Source organism: Leuciscus leuciscus, assembly GCF_965113295.1.
Source record: "Leuciscus leuciscus genome assembly, chromosome: 23".
In the NCBI taxonomy this organism is placed as follows: domain Eukaryota; kingdom Metazoa; phylum Chordata; class Actinopteri; order Cypriniformes; family Leuciscidae; genus Leuciscus; species Leuciscus leuciscus.
Genome location: NC_138747.1, coordinates 14,545,053 through 14,560,628, shown reverse-complemented (window position 1 = coordinate 14,560,628; position 15,576 = coordinate 14,545,053). Strand labels below are relative to the sequence as shown.

General features: G+C 38.0%; 1 protein-coding gene across 2 annotated transcripts in view; it reads left to right on the top strand.

The window, feature by feature from the left end:
• cdh4 (cadherin 4, type 1, R-cadherin (retinal)) overlaps positions 1-15,249 on the top strand; it is a 242,970-nt gene extending 227,721 nt beyond the window's left edge. For both annotated transcript variants that reach the window (XM_082156118.1, XM_082156117.1), the window contains 7 exons: positions 1,991-2,244; positions 5,384-5,526; positions 8,947-9,183; positions 9,435-9,668; positions 10,536-10,675; positions 10,802-10,966; positions 12,659-15,249. In XM_082156118.1, the coding sequence (XP_082012244.1) occupies positions 1,991-2,244; positions 5,384-5,526; positions 8,947-9,183; positions 9,435-9,668; positions 10,536-10,675; positions 10,802-10,966; positions 12,659-12,865 (1,380 nt within the window). In that variant the 3' untranslated portion in view covers positions 12,866-15,249. The remainder of the gene's footprint in view (positions 1-1,990; positions 2,245-5,383; positions 5,527-8,946; positions 9,184-9,434; positions 9,669-10,535; positions 10,676-10,801; positions 10,967-12,658) is intronic.
• Positions 15,250-15,576: the final 327 nt, after the last annotated feature.

The following is a 15,576-nucleotide window of genomic DNA, read 5'->3' as shown; positions in this document are numbered from 1 at the left end:
TTACCTCAGGAAAGTCACTCAATGTATAAAAAAACAAAAAAAAAACACTAGAGAGGAGTTTATTTACTGTTAATTATATTTGTATGTTTAAATAAATTTGCCATGAATACAAGTGCTTATGAAACCAACCTTATATGTGCAACTGAGTTGTATACAAACATGAATTTGGGTGTAATTATTATATCTGAAAATACAAAGCAGTTTAATATTATTATATTAAACTGCTACAGTATGTATCTTCAGATATAATAATTACACCCAAATAAATGTTGTTAAAATCTCTGTTGTTAATTGCAACCAATATTATAGTGTACCAAATGAGATGGTTCTCTGTATAGTTTCAATATCATTCAGAAAAATCGACTATCGGTATCGGCTGACAAATGTAATATTGGTGCATGTCTAATTAAAACCTATTCCATTTAAGGAATCATAAAAATGATAATTTAAACTGCTAGAAACTACTGTGTCTCAATTATTCATTGAAGTTAATTATTTGTCACTATTACAAAGAATACTTGACACATTATTTCTTAATGTGTTAAACCATACTGAGTGAAATAATAGACCAGGAAAAAGCATATTTTGCATGGTAATGCAAGAAGCATGATATTGCAATCCAACACAGGTGAATAGCTCCCAGATTAATATATATGTGTTTTTATATATATATTGTGCATAAACTTTGATCTTTCTCCTGCAGTTTTGTAGCCTGTATTACTCTAATATTAAAGGGATAGTTCACTTTGAAATTAAATTTTGGTATGTTTTAGCTTACCTCAAGGGCATCCAAGATGTAGGTGTCTTTTTTTCCGCAGTAGTTTCAATTTTTATATTATTAGGTCAAACCGTTCTTGTCTGTCAGTCATATAATGCAGGTCTATGGTCACTTGTCTCAAACAGCATGCACAGAGTCCAAATTAAAACAATTCCCCGTCGTCCAAATTAAACAATTCCCCATCGTAAGTACACATTGATGGCCTAAGACACGAAACGAGCGGTTTGTGTGAGAAAAACGAACAGTTTTTATATCGTTTTTACCTCTTGAACTCAGCCACGTCCAAGTGATCTGAGAGCGCGGGCGGGTATAGATATATACAACAGATGTCGCCTTGGCTACGGTTTCGCAATTGTTTAATTTGGACGACGGGGAATTGTTTTAATTTGGACTCTGTGCATGCTCTTTGAGACAGTGACCACAGACCTGCATTATATGACTGACAGACAAGAACGGTTTGACCTAAAAATATCAAAATTGAAACTACTGCGGAAAAAAAGACACCTACATCTTGGATGCCCTTGAGGTAAGCTAAAACATACCAAAAATTTATTTCAAAGTGAACTATCCCTTTAAGGAGTCAGTGATGTGTGACTTCAAAACCTTTGTGTATGCATGTTTTGCATACTTTCTTTGGCCATTTGCATGGTGTGTGTGTGTGTGTGTGTGTGTGTGTGTGTGTGTGTGTGTGTGTGTGTGTGTGTGTGTGTGTGTGTGTGTGTGTGTGTGTGTGTGTGTGTGTGTGCGTGTGTGTGTGTGTGTGTGTGTGTGTGTGTGTGTGTGTGTGTGTGTGTGGTGTGTGTGTGTGTGTGTGTGTGTGCAACAGAGTAGAAGCCCTTGGTATACTTAGACAAGTATGTCAGCCTCTTTCGGCACACCACACTATCCACGAAACAGCTGATCCTCTCTCACTAGTCAACTCCTAACCTTTACTCCAGGGTTCACTTCATCTTTTAACTCAAACTGAGTCACTTTCTGTTCCTCTTCTAACACTTCTGGAGTCTCTTTCAGGCCATTCAGCCTGAGAGTGAAGAGTCTTTTAGGTGAAATGGTTTTTGCTGTTTCAATTAATGGTTTCATTGAATCATGTTTCCTCTAACAAAAAAGCTTCTTGCTTATGTTACCAGATCTAAAATCACCTTCACGTTGTTGGAGCACAACCAAGTTCATCGAAGGTTTAAGAAACCTGTGTGTTTGTGTGCATATGTGCAGCCAGTCGACTATGAGAGGAACGGAGCCTTCATGCTGATGGTGGTGGTCTCGAATCAAGCTCACCTGGCCAGTGGGATCCCCTCCTCGCCGTCCTCCTCTGCTAGTGTTACTATCACAGTGCTGGATGTCAATGAGGCCCCCGTGTTCCCGTCCAATCCTAAAGTCATCCGCTTTGAAGAGGGAGTGCCTGCTGACACCACCCTCGCTACTTTCGCTGCACTGGATCCAGACCGCTTCATCCAGCAGACTATCAGGTAGAGTGGAATGACAGGAAGTGCTGTTGTCTGTCTGATTGAAACTCAGGATGTCAATCTTTCTGAGTGACCGTAAATGTCAATCATTTATGTTCTTCCTCGCTCAAACACACATATGGGTCAATGACAAAGTATGTCTGAGATGAAAAAAAGGAAAATCTTTTAGAAAATTCAGTTTAGCTCAAAAGTGTCAAGTTATGATTAAAATTCTCTTTATATTCAAGTTGGTTTCACACATTTTTGAAAAATGTTTAAACTGATTTAATGACTCAATGTCAATTGGTGTAACCATTAAAGCTGCTCTAAGTGATGCGACGCGTTTTTTAGGCCCAAACATTTTTTGTCACATACAGCAAACATCTCCTCACTATCCGCTAGCTGCCTGTGCCCTGAACACACTGTAAAAAAACGCGGTCTCTCTAGACACCACAGGCTCCACAAACGGCAACAAAAACAAACTGGGCTCACCCGCACCACGAAACATAACAAACAGTGCTCCAGCCAATCACCGACAAGAAGTATTGGAGGGTGGGGTTTGGGGGGTTAGTGCGCGTACACATGAAGGGGGTGTGTGGAGGAGAGAGAAGCATGAAGAGGGATGTTTGAATTATGGTCGACACACGACCAAAGAGACGACGTTTCGATGAACAAATTGCAAATAAAAGGGACAAGGATAAGGAACGCGTGAAGTCCCGAATTTACATCGGAAAAACCTTCGAAAGGTGGCGAGAACTCCGCCGGCAGAAGGGCTTCCAATCCGACATTCAGTTGCTCTGTTTTTGCAGAACAGGTAAATCCATTTTTCTTTCTAAACTGACGTTCATGTTCGCCAAACCAACACAAGGATGTAATTAGCTAGAACTATGCAGTCAGCGTTAGCTTTGGTGAATACAACATGTATGTTTCTAGCAGCGATCAATCTCTATTGTAAATGATCAAGCAAATTCACAGTAGGGCGACAATTTGTGTGAATGGTTGTTTTCATCCACTGTTTGTTATGAATTTGAATGTCCATTTATAGGTTATTGACAACTTTGACTAAATTTGTTTACGCCACCGCCGTTGTTTATGCTCTGGGAAACGCGAAGCTAACGTTATCTTGCTATTAGTGCGTCCTTGTATGGGAGCTATAGTTATAACCTCAGGTGGCGAAACGATTAAGATAATGTTTCTCTTTTTCTGCATTCTGTTCTGCAATATATAAAAGCATTTATCTAACTTGGCGACATTACACATTGAATGAAGTATCAGTAAAACTTAACTTTGTTTGTAGTGACTATTTTGACTTTCCTTTATGCCGGAAGGGAGGGGAGGAGGGAGGAGACGGGATGAGGAGGAGGGAGGGTCTAGCTAGCCTCCGTTTTGTTTGACAACAATTCGAATGTCAACAAGAAGTTACGACTCCCGGGATCGCTTAGAGCACCTTTAAGTAAAATTGAAGACATTTTGAATGGACTTTTCATAAAAAGGTAAAAAATGTGATATTTAAAAATAATAATAATGACCTTGACACAACGTCAGGAATCTGCTGATATAATTTTACTGTTTTATGGCTTATTAGTTATTATTATTGTTATGCAGTTTTGTTCTTTATTGCAGTTACAATTTTTATTAAGCCCCACAAAAATATCAAAATGACTTTTTACGTAAAGATTGAACATGTACATTATAGAAAATGTGCATTTCCTTTCACTGAAAGCTTATTTTTGTTCTGACATTTCAAATCTTTATATGCTTCATAAAAAACAATACTGTTATTTCAATGCTTTCAGAGTTTCAGAGTCTTCTTGAATGATTGATGTTTATTGATGATTTAAATAAAGCACTCATGAGTGACACACATGAATAGCAAATCAACCCAATGTGTCTGCCACATGAAGTCTAGTATATTCCACCCACTCTGTTCACTTTTCAATTTTCTGCCGAGTCATGCTTTAAGTTTTAAAATGTCCATTAATCCATGAGCACTTTATTTGACTGGTGAGTTTAAGAGCCATTTTTATAGCAACCAGGCTTAAAACAAATCCATCACTCTCAGGTGCAGGTCAGCCCGGACTTCGTGAGCAAACATCAAAAGTACATGCAATTTCCATACTGTGCTGTATGTCAAGTGATGTAGCACATATCGTTCGCACCATTAACACCCTTGGGAGCAGCTAAATGCTTTTAATTGACTCTCTCCTGTTCTAGTCCCTTGGTTGTGCCTGGGTTGCCAAGCAACAGGGTGAAAGGTCATTGAGTAATGAGCCAAACCATTCCCCACACTGCTGCTTCTATTGTGTCTCCCCCTCTCTCTCTCACTCTATCAGTCGTTCACGCTTGATCTCTCTTGATTTCTCTTTTTTTCCATGACTCAAAAGTGTGCGGGCATCTTGCCAGCTTGAAGTATTGATCCAAAGTTTGCCTCCATGCACATTCACTCACACACTCGAGGGACCTTCACTAGACTTGCTCCATAGATCACTGTGCGCAAGGAACAGTCCAATCAATACAGTCCACACTGTGGCGCTCTCGCTCTCGGAATCTGTCAATGTTATAGGCTCAAATAAGCAAACAACAGGCCCTGATAAACAAACAACAAAAATATTAAGTGTGGGCTTGATTATTAGCAATATTAGCTGTATAGCTATATATAAAATTAAAAATATAATATTCCATGATAATATTTAAACACCAGTAGCAGTCAATGCAGTCGCATTGTTAGCAACTTTGAGAACTGGTCTAGCAGATAAATAGACTGTTACTGTTTTTAACTTCAGTGTTTTGAATTAATAGAGCAGAAGCCTGATACATTACCCAATAATATATAGAAGAAAGATTGTGTGTCACATCCTTGATTTGATTGAGTGTAAATGTTTCCACATTTCTCCGAGCAGATCCATTGATCAGAACAGAGCCCATGCTGCGACTGAATGAGGGACATATCTTAATAATCCACATGCTATATCCTCATAACAGGCTAAATATGATTTTAACGGCATTTAAATGGATTGATGATCTCAAAGTTCTACATTATTACCCTCAGCCATACTGTTACAGCATAAATTATGATTGAACGTTGAGCTCTATACTGCGTCTTGCGGATGCTTATGGATTTTTATCCTGAGTAATCTGATGAACAAATGCTTTTGGCCTTCAGGTACTCCAAACTGTCAGATCCAGCCAACTGGCTGAAAATCAACAGGACCAATGGAAGGATCACCACCATGGCGGTGCTGGATCGTGAGTCGCCGTATATGAAGAAGAATGTATATGAAGCAACCTTTTTGGCCGTGGATAACGGTAAGAAAGTTGGAAAGTTTGAACGAAATCAAAACTGAGTGTCGATGCATTAAAGGTGCTGTGATGAAAAAAAATGGATTTGAACGATTGTGTAGGTCAGCTTGGAGAGAGGTTGGTTAGCTTGAACTTCATTTGTCCCACAGAGCAAAAAAGCTGTTCACAGCCTATCGATTCATAACCTATCAGCACTGGGGCATTTTTCTATTCTTATTGGATTTCATTCTCATGCTCTATTCAACCAAGAAAGTGTTCCAACAAAGCTGCTGTCCAATCACAGTTGATTTGCTTGTCCATTTTTGCTCAAACTTTCTCAAATGGAGAGAGTAGATTGCTTATGCTTAACACAAAGAGTTGCTTCACACCCTCAGAAAACTTCAGGGTGAGTTGGTACGATTAGGTACCATGTTTATCTTTGTCACAAGTGAACCTGTATTTAATGTAATCTAGGTCATTTGTTTTACCTCATATAGTTTTGTTCATGGTTTTTGAGGATGAGGGGTTCTCACACCAGTGTTGAGGAAACTCTAACTTGTCCAATCACACTATAGTACAAGCTAATCGTAATTTACAGTCAATCTATTGTTTTGAATCAGAAAATAGCCATACTACCATCTTAAAAAAAATAGCTAACAACATTGAAATTAGGGGGCAATAAGTTCATATAAATACTGTATAATCAGAACCATTTTTTGGCATAAAAAAATTAGGGTTCTGAATGAATGAGGAATTAGGGTGACAGTATTAACCTTGAAAAGATTGCAGATTGAATATTTTCAAGGTTGATACTGTTACCCTAATCATCAAAACACAAATTTACATAATCGAGTCAAAAACTTGTCCAGTGACTTAAATCTGTGAATTGTTTTTAATCTGCTCATTCACATGAACCATCCAAACAAACCAATTCACTAAAATGAATCAGACTATCGAATTCTACATTTAAGAGAATACAGTCTGAATGAACCAATTCACTAGAATGAATTAAGACTTTCCCGTGCTTCAATGAATATTAGAGGGCACAGTCTTTGAACAGTCTAGAATGAAATGGATTTTTCAAATCTACTAATGAGAAAGGCCAATGTTAATGAACAGATTCACTAGAATGAATCATACCTTCCAATGCTACATATGAAAGAAAAACACCTTGAAGGTGAGCATGTTTGATTATATATTACAAAGGGGCCATATGATGCTATTTTAAAAGTTCATTATTTTGTTTATTGGGTATAATAGAAATTATATTTTGTTAAAGTTTGGGAGGAGCATGTTCATATAATCTACATAGGCCTACAGTTGTAATCAAAATTATTGAACCTCCATCGCACATCAGGTTTATTGACAAAATGTACAGACTTTTAGCTGTTTGCAATGAACAAATCAAACAAAAGTAATGCAAATACCTCAACACAACTAATGTTTCAGGTGTTTTCCCCGAATTCAACTTTTAATGACTTATGCAGTCTCAAAATTATTCAACCCCTTCATGGCAAGCATCTCTAGTACTTAATAGAACACCCTTTAACTGTAGACAGAGTGTTCTTTTCAGCATATGCTTCATTCTTCTTCCTCCAGATCCATAGGGTGGAAAAGTTTTGTTTCATCGCTTCACAGAACAGAATCTCAAAACTTCTGTGGCTTATTTATATGATTTTGAGCACTTTTCTTGTGCTTTGGGGTCAGTAGTGGTGTATGTCTTAGAGTTCTGACATGGAAACGCACCTTACTGTGCAAGCTGAAACCTCAGTGCCTGTTGCCACCAAGTCTTGTTGCAGGTCTTTTGCAGCCACTCGAGGGTTTTTCTGAACCTGCCTTCTCAGAAATCTGGTTGTAGCCGTTTATAGCTTCCATTTTCTGCCCCGTCCAGGTAGTGTAACCACTATTCCTTTAACTTGCGACAATGCTTCCAACGGTGTCTCTAGGAACATTTAGTGCCTTTGCTAACTTTTTGTATCCTCGTCCTTGTTTGTGAAGGGCAATGATATATTCTCTCAACTTTTTGGACCATTCTTTTGACTTATTTCTTTTGGCCATATTTCTAACATGCAGTCAAACGTGACACTCAACAAACCTAGCCAGATTAGATATTTCATGTGTTCTAGCTCAAGCACATCTGGTGCAACTAATGAAGCCCTTGATTAGTTGCATCAGGTGTGCTTGAGACAACACCTGTTTTGCAGATTTGTGCTGTTGTGAGGGATTCTATTCAGGGGGTTGAATAGTTTTGAGACTGCAGAAGTCATTAAAAGTTGCATTTTCAGTTGAATTTAGGAAAACCACTTGAAACATTTGTTGTGTTGAGCTATTTCAATTACTTCTGTTTGATTTGCAATGAGGGTTGAATAATTTTTATTACAACTGTATGTAAATAGCCAACTCCCCTCGATTCCAGGACAGTTTTCCAGCATCCCTCCTCCACCCTAACTCCCCATTCTCTGTTTCTAGCTTCCAATGCTAGCTTGGAGCATTCTAGCTTCTTTGTGTACGCCTTATGGCGGGCATTATGCTAATATTTCACATTGTGACGTAGACGTTTGAGGAAGTAATATCTGGACTGGACTTTTAGGCAGGTTTAGATCAGTTTTCTCTGTTAGATAGAATAAATATTTCTGTGGGAAACTGAGCTTTGTAACTTTGCAGATGTTATACATGCTAAAAAGATAAATTACACACTTGCTAATGTAGAGTTTTTATCACGGTTTATTGGCATGTTTATTTTTAGTCAAACTCTATGAAATGAAGAAACTAAAATTGCTTAACAAGGTATTGCTTCACAAGCTCGGAAAACTTCAGGGGAGGTTGGTATGATTAGGAAATCGACCAGTCTATCTGCCTGTCTTGGTGTGTTTTTCCCTGAAGTTTTCAAAGGTGTCTGCAGTGGCAGGCCTTGTCAGGCATCCTATCTGAACAAAGGCATATTGGCCTAAATCAATATGTCTTTGGGGACTGTCGTTTTGTCTAGCAGCTGATACAGATGTCCAGGGTTGACGAGTTGTATTTTAGACTCATATCGGACCTTCTAATAACAGAATTTGACAGAATCAATCTTTATAATATGTAGCCTGTTACTCATTTAGAGCTTTGAGAATGATACACCTGTGTTTTCCACAAATGCCTCTCATCTGTGATGGGAGATTGTGTTGTGAGAGCCAGTATTAATATATCTAGCCTCGGTATGCTACGTTTTGTCTTTGATTCACGCACAGCCATAGGGAACAGATGTGTCTGTTTCTTCAGGCAAAGTTATTACACATATCTGTCCTCTGAGAGAGCCCAGCTCTATTAAAGAGAAAACAGCTTTGTGAAATATTTATGTGCAGTTATCATTTCTTATATCTGACACAACTGAGAGTTTTCAGGACAAATACATAAACTTTATGACCATAACCCCTTGACTATCGTTATCCTCTTTCTGTCTTATAGGTTCCCCTCCTGCCACAGGAACCGGTACTCTCCAGATTTATTTGATAGATGTGAACGACAACGTTCCTGTCCTAGATCCTCAGGAGGCTCTGGTTTGCGAGAGGTCACGACATGGCTATCCGGTCAACATCACAGCCACGGATTTAGATTCAGAACCCAACGCTGGCCCATATGTCTTTGAGCTGCCCTCTTACCCCTCTTCTGCACGCCGCAACTGGACCATTTCACGCCTGAATGGTTAGACATGGATTTTACAAATTCAAAGTATTTCAAGGTTTTTAACACTTCAACAGGTCATTTTTAACTCCCGTTAATGTGTTAATAAAGCTGAATAAAATGTGAAAATGTTTCTCTTCAGTTTAATACATCTAACATTAATAGTCGATAGAAAAAAAGATCATATTCAAATATTTGACTTTGGCCTTAACACAGTGACAGTATAAAAGCCAAATGTTTAATTTTGGATTTAATTTCCTATCTCTATCTAGGGAATTATGCCCAGTTGAAACTTCGGATCCCGTACCTGGAGGCAGGCATGTACAGAGTGCCCATTTTAGTTACGGACTCCGGAAACCCTCCCCTGTCCAACACCTCCGTATTGAAGGTGAAGGTGTGTCCCTGTGATGAAAACGGAGACTGTACTGTGATCGGGGCGGTGACTGTGGCCGGGCTGGGAACTGGAGCTATTATCACCATCCTCATCTGTATCATTATACTGCTCAGTAAGTGATGGATGGATCAGGGGACGGATTGGTGGTTTGATTTATAAATGGATGGATAATTAAATCAGAGAATGCAACAAAAACCAAATCTTCACAACATCAGTAAATTGTGATTAATAACCTTTCAATCTGTCATTTAATATTTGATTATTAATTTTCATTTAACTGTCAGTAAACATTTTCTCAGCTATATGAACCTCACAGCTTATATTTTATTTTATATTATATTTTATATTATATTAATGCACACTGTTGTTCAAATATTTGGGGTCAGTAAATAAAAAATTATAATACTTCAGCTTCAAATTAATATTATTCAGCAAGGATGCATTATACTGAGATACATCAAAAGTGACAGTAAGACATGTATAATGATATTCATATTATTTCTATTTCAAATAAATGCTGCTCTTTTGCAAATTTCTATTCATCAAGAAATCCTGGGGGGAAAAGATCTTGTGACACTGAAGACTGGAGTAATAACTCCTGAAAATTCAGCTTTGCCATCACAGGAATTTAAAATATTTTAAAATAGAAAACAGTTATTTTAAATTGTACAAATAATTGTCACAGTAATATATTTTTTGGTGATTTGGTGAGCATAAGAGACTTCTTTCAAAACATTAGAAATATCTACTGACCCAAACTTTTGAACAGTATGCTGCTGTAAAAGTGGACTAACACATTATATATATATATATATATATATATATATATATATATATATATGTATATATATAATTAGAGATTGTTTTGTTTTCGTTGTCAAATCTTATCTTGCCTATGGCATCAATTAAGTCTAGACTGCCACTGATACCCCCTCAAAATTAGAAAATAGGTGCATGATCCTGTGTGTGTTTTCTTTAGGTATGGTTCTGTTCTTTGTGGTGTGGGTGAAAAGAAGGGAGAAGGAGCGTCAGACAAAACCCTTATTGATCGACCCTGAGGATGACGTCAGAGATAATATTCTGAAGTATGATGAAGAGGGAGGAGGAGAGGAAGATCAGGTAAATGTCACACACATTGTGCTTTTATCGATTGACGAGTCAAGGTTTTCTGCTTCTTTGTCTGTTGCAAGAGCAATGCTGACCTTGTTTGAGACTTGCACTGGTCTATTTTTATTTCTGTTACAGGACTATGACCTGAGTCAGCTGCAGCAGCCCGAGTCTCTAGACCACATAATGAGCAAGCCTGCAGGTGTGCGGAGAGTGGACGAGAGACCCGTTATCCTAGAATCTCAGTACCCTGTTCGGCCAACGGTACCACACCCAGGGGACATCGGGGAGTTCATCATTGACGTATGCTTCCTCTGTTTCTTATCATGAAGATAATCTAGTTATGCCTTAGGTTTGACTAATACCTGCAGAGCGGCATAGGAAATAAATATTAATTCACAGAGATTGGAAAGCTGTACTTAAAAGGGTCATAACCGTTTTCTTCCCTGAGGTCCACATATAATCGTAGTTTTTTGTGTTAAAATTATTAGAATTTATTTTTCATCCAATTTGAATCTTCCGTCTGACCTTTAGAATCAAACGGTGTATTTGTTGTGCCTTTAAAGTCCCTATTAAATCAAAATGTAATTTTTTGGGGCTTTTAGTATGAATATGTTTGCTTTAAGGTTATCTATAAGCTAGTGTGCTCCAATTCAATGACAAAATTCACATTTAGAAGATATAAGTATTCAAAACTTCAAGTCTCTCACTTCGCCCATTTGGATAGCCGATTTTGATGACATCACTCGGTAACCCTTTATTTTAAGGTGATATAGTTACACGTTTCTACGTGTGCTTGCTATAGTATTAAAAGTAAATAAGGCATAATTACAAGAAACTAACCTGCTGCAGAGTGCATTCAGTCTGCTCCGGTCCAGAGACACAATAGCACAGAGCAGATCATTGGCACAAGTCGGCACAGACCAGAAAGCAAATCGGACCCATTTGAATTCTGCATGGAATGCTATATTTTAAAGCAATATGGAGGAGAATTGGTTAGACTCTGCATTAGAAACTGACGAGTAGAAGAGATTACACCCATGCCATGCACCAACATAAATTACACACTTTTCAAACTACTCATCCTCAGCATGATTATATTCACTGTTTTGCTTTAGTAACTGTTTAATATTAAATCTAATAGGGGAATCTATTAGACGGCTGTTAAATCTATAAGCTGTCAAATGCGGCTTTGCAGAGCCGTGATATGAACTAAACTCTTTTGGCTATTTAAAAAAAGGGGAGGAGCTTTTCGATATGTCCCGCCCTGTCTTCCTGTTTCAGTGGAAATTATGTCAACACATTAAATAACGCTGCGTGTTTCAAGGCACTTCAGTGGGCCTTTAAAAACGTCTTTTGAACAAAGGGAGAAATTAAATTCTGATTCAGTTCTGCCACCAAAAAAAAACTAAGATTGTAAGTGGGCTTCAGAGAAGAAAATGGAATAAATTATGTGCTTAAATAAATTAAGGTGTATAAAGTGTGATTTTAAAATGATCAATCCTGTTAAAAATAAGCTTCATTCATTCCCAACCTTGTGGCCTCTTTAAGATATGCAGAGTGATACAGAAGAATAAACAGCCCAAGTATTGACAAAAATGTGTACATTTGGTGTAATGGGAATAATCTATCCCGATTTTTCCTTATTTCCTCACTATGACTGGGCCAGTGTTATTTAAGTATTACTTATATACTATTAGTATTTTGAATTAGCCTTTTTAGTAATAATTAAAATTTTACAGTTTTAGATAGATAAATAACGTGGATAGACATGTTGATGTGATCTGCCTTATGTGGAAAAGAACCAAAATGAGTCATATTTCACAGAGGAGGAAGTTACAGTGTGCTTTCATAGTGCATCAAGGTCTTTCATCTCAAACGATCAAGATCAATTTGATTCCTCCTGATGTGACCCCTTTAAGCACTTTACAGCAGTGGCTTTTAGAGTGTTTAGTACGCATCTGTTCCACCAGCCTTGTCTCATGTTCATATTAGGGTCTGCGCGCGGCAGATAATGACCCCACCGCTCCCCCCTACGACTCCCTGCTGGTGTTTGACTACGAGGGCAGCGGCTCCACAGCGGGCTCCGTTAGCTCCCTGGACTCCTCCAGCTCTGGGGAACAGGACTACGACTACCTCAATGACTGGGGTCCTCGCTTCAAAAAGCTGGCGGACCTCTACGGCGGAGGGGGAGAGGACTGAAGTTGGAAACGAGAGGAAGACGGAGGGGAACGGAGAGGGCCAGGAGGTACAATTGGCTTCTCGGATGTTTTATCGAGAAGCCGAACGCCAAACCTCCGACGTGGGCTGATTATCTCTCAACTAAAGTTCCTCTGCACGCTACGGAGGCATTGAGAGGGGGGGATATTGCCCTGCAGCCTGCTCTGGACCTTTGCTGCAATCCACAAGTATTTTACGGCTTTTTTACAATATTCCGCGTTGTGGTTTCTTCAGTGTTGTTTTGTCATTCCTCTCGGACCGCCTAGAGGCTCAAGATGGAATCGAGTTGCGATGGGGACAGCGAACTCTCAGCGTGCGGGAATAAAAAAAAAACGAGTGCGCTAGTTTTTTTCCCTTCGCTTTATCACTAAAGAGAGTTCCACACACACTTTTTTCTCTCAACTTGAATTTCAGTAGAACAGAAGCACTGTTGTTGATAAAGTGCCTTTTGTGGTGTGTTTTGTATCGGACTCCTGCAATCTCAGGGTCGGTTGCCATTTTGAAAAGTTTCTTCTGTTGGGCACACACTCCCCCGTTCCGGTCTGCTCCTCTCGACTACCTTTTGCTTTCCTTTCATCCCTGCATTAACGGTGCACAACACCTCTTTGACTACTATGTGGAAACAAACAAAGGAAACAGAGAATGTTTTGTCAAAACTTTTGTTGATAAACACAGGACTCATTTTCCCTTAAGAAATCTCATTCTCCCTTGATGAGAAATTGGAGCGTATGAAGTACAGTGATCCAATTCGAAAAATCATATTTTTTATTTTGTTTTGTTTTTTAAAACTTGACCGACCACGACCATATAATGTTATGTTGTATAATGGTTGTGTAAAAAACAAGGTCTTTATTTTAAAAGAAGAAAAAATATTACTGGAGAATGCCTTTTAGCTCATACTCTTGCCTGCCTTGTACGATTTTGTGTTGAGTTTCCGATTTGTAAAGGTAATTTAGGCATGACAAGTTGCCAGACAGTGAGACTAAAAGTGATGGCTGAAGAAACCCGACTCTAAAAGGATTGCATCAGAAGAAACCTTCTTTTTTGTCTTGAACATTCCCCTTTTCTAACTTTATAAGTTGATTAAAATATTATACGTGCATGACTTCTTTCAAAACAATGTCTCAAATCTCTCGCACTTGTTCCTCTGTGGTCAGAATGTGAAAAGTAGTTGGCAAAGAATATACACCATACGGAATAAATATAATCTGAAAAAAATAAAAACAACAAAAAAAAGATTCAGAAATGTTTAAAATGCTGTAAAATACTTTTTTTTAAGTATTATTTGAAACATTTGCTGCTCTTCAAGCTCAGAGTTGGGCTAAATGAGTGTGTCTGGGCCTGTTTGGTTTTTGTGTGTGAATCTGAGAGTGTTTGTCTATATCCTGTAGGATTTTTAAATTCTCTTTTTATATGTTTGTCTCTTGTATTTTTCCTTAGGTTTTACGTTCAATTCTTTGGCTATGAGAAATGCAGCAGCATTCAGTTTTTGTCTTATCTTGCTGAAGAAAGTCTGTCTCGTACGTTCTGTCCCTGGATAAGGGTCTAAACCTGCATTGCAGAGAAGCTTACAATCATGCCTGCTCCACCATTCAGTGTAACTGATTTCTCTTTCCATTCATCTCAGATATTGGATGTGCTTTAGAGAATAAACAATCACAGTTTTATATATATAAAAAAAAAAACATGAAAAAATCTCAGTCTCTGTCCAGTCCATAATAGATTCATGTCTCTTTTCTTCTCCCTCATTCTTCCATGTTTCTTTCAGCTGCTTGTCATAATATTTTCTGGCCATGAGTGAGCATTGCTTCACGCCATTAAGTGATAATTGAATTTTGCTGATATATCGAGTATGGGATTTCTGATTAAGCCACAAAATCGGGCCATTTTAAAATGGCAGCATGATAATCATTAGAACTTCTGGATTTCCATGCATTACCATTAAATTAACATTGACTTAACATAACTTTGGATGACTGCTCCTCCTACACATTTGCCTTCAGAAGCATTAATAATGAACCACTCTGTCTAGTGATGACAACACTTATCTGATAGAAAGTTTCCCAACCTTTTTACATGTATTTAAATGAGCCGTGAATTTCTTCCCCATGACCAAGTGAAAGGTCAGTGTACTCAAAGGGCACATGGCATAATTAAAACATAAGGCCATCACTAATGATGATTCTCTGGGAGGGGATTAAAGCTAAAGAGCATTACAATTTAGGAAATTACAATTGGGTAAAGAGATCGTAAGAGTGAATTCTCTTGGGAGATTTTACAATTCCAACTATTTTATGAATTAATCAATTGATTTTGTCGCAAATCATTTTGTTTTATGCTTTATTTTTACAAGGACTATCAATCAATTTAACATTATAATTGAATTAATTGCATGATATATTCATTACATTAATAACTGTAATAGATAACAGGTTCCTGATATGAAAAAAATTATATATTAACTATCACCCTGCAATCCACCTTGTAAAGTCTGTCCATCTGTATGAGGTACATTTCCGTCCACTCAGGATGTGGTCTAGTATTCCATCCACAATATTTGTTTTGTTTATGTTAATACACACCAGACATCTTTTGTCTGTTACGTCACATCTTGTTTTTTGAAGCATCTTACGTCATGAGCGCCACATTTTTGTCGCGTTAAAAAAGTTAACTTTTAGAAGTCAGCGAATTAC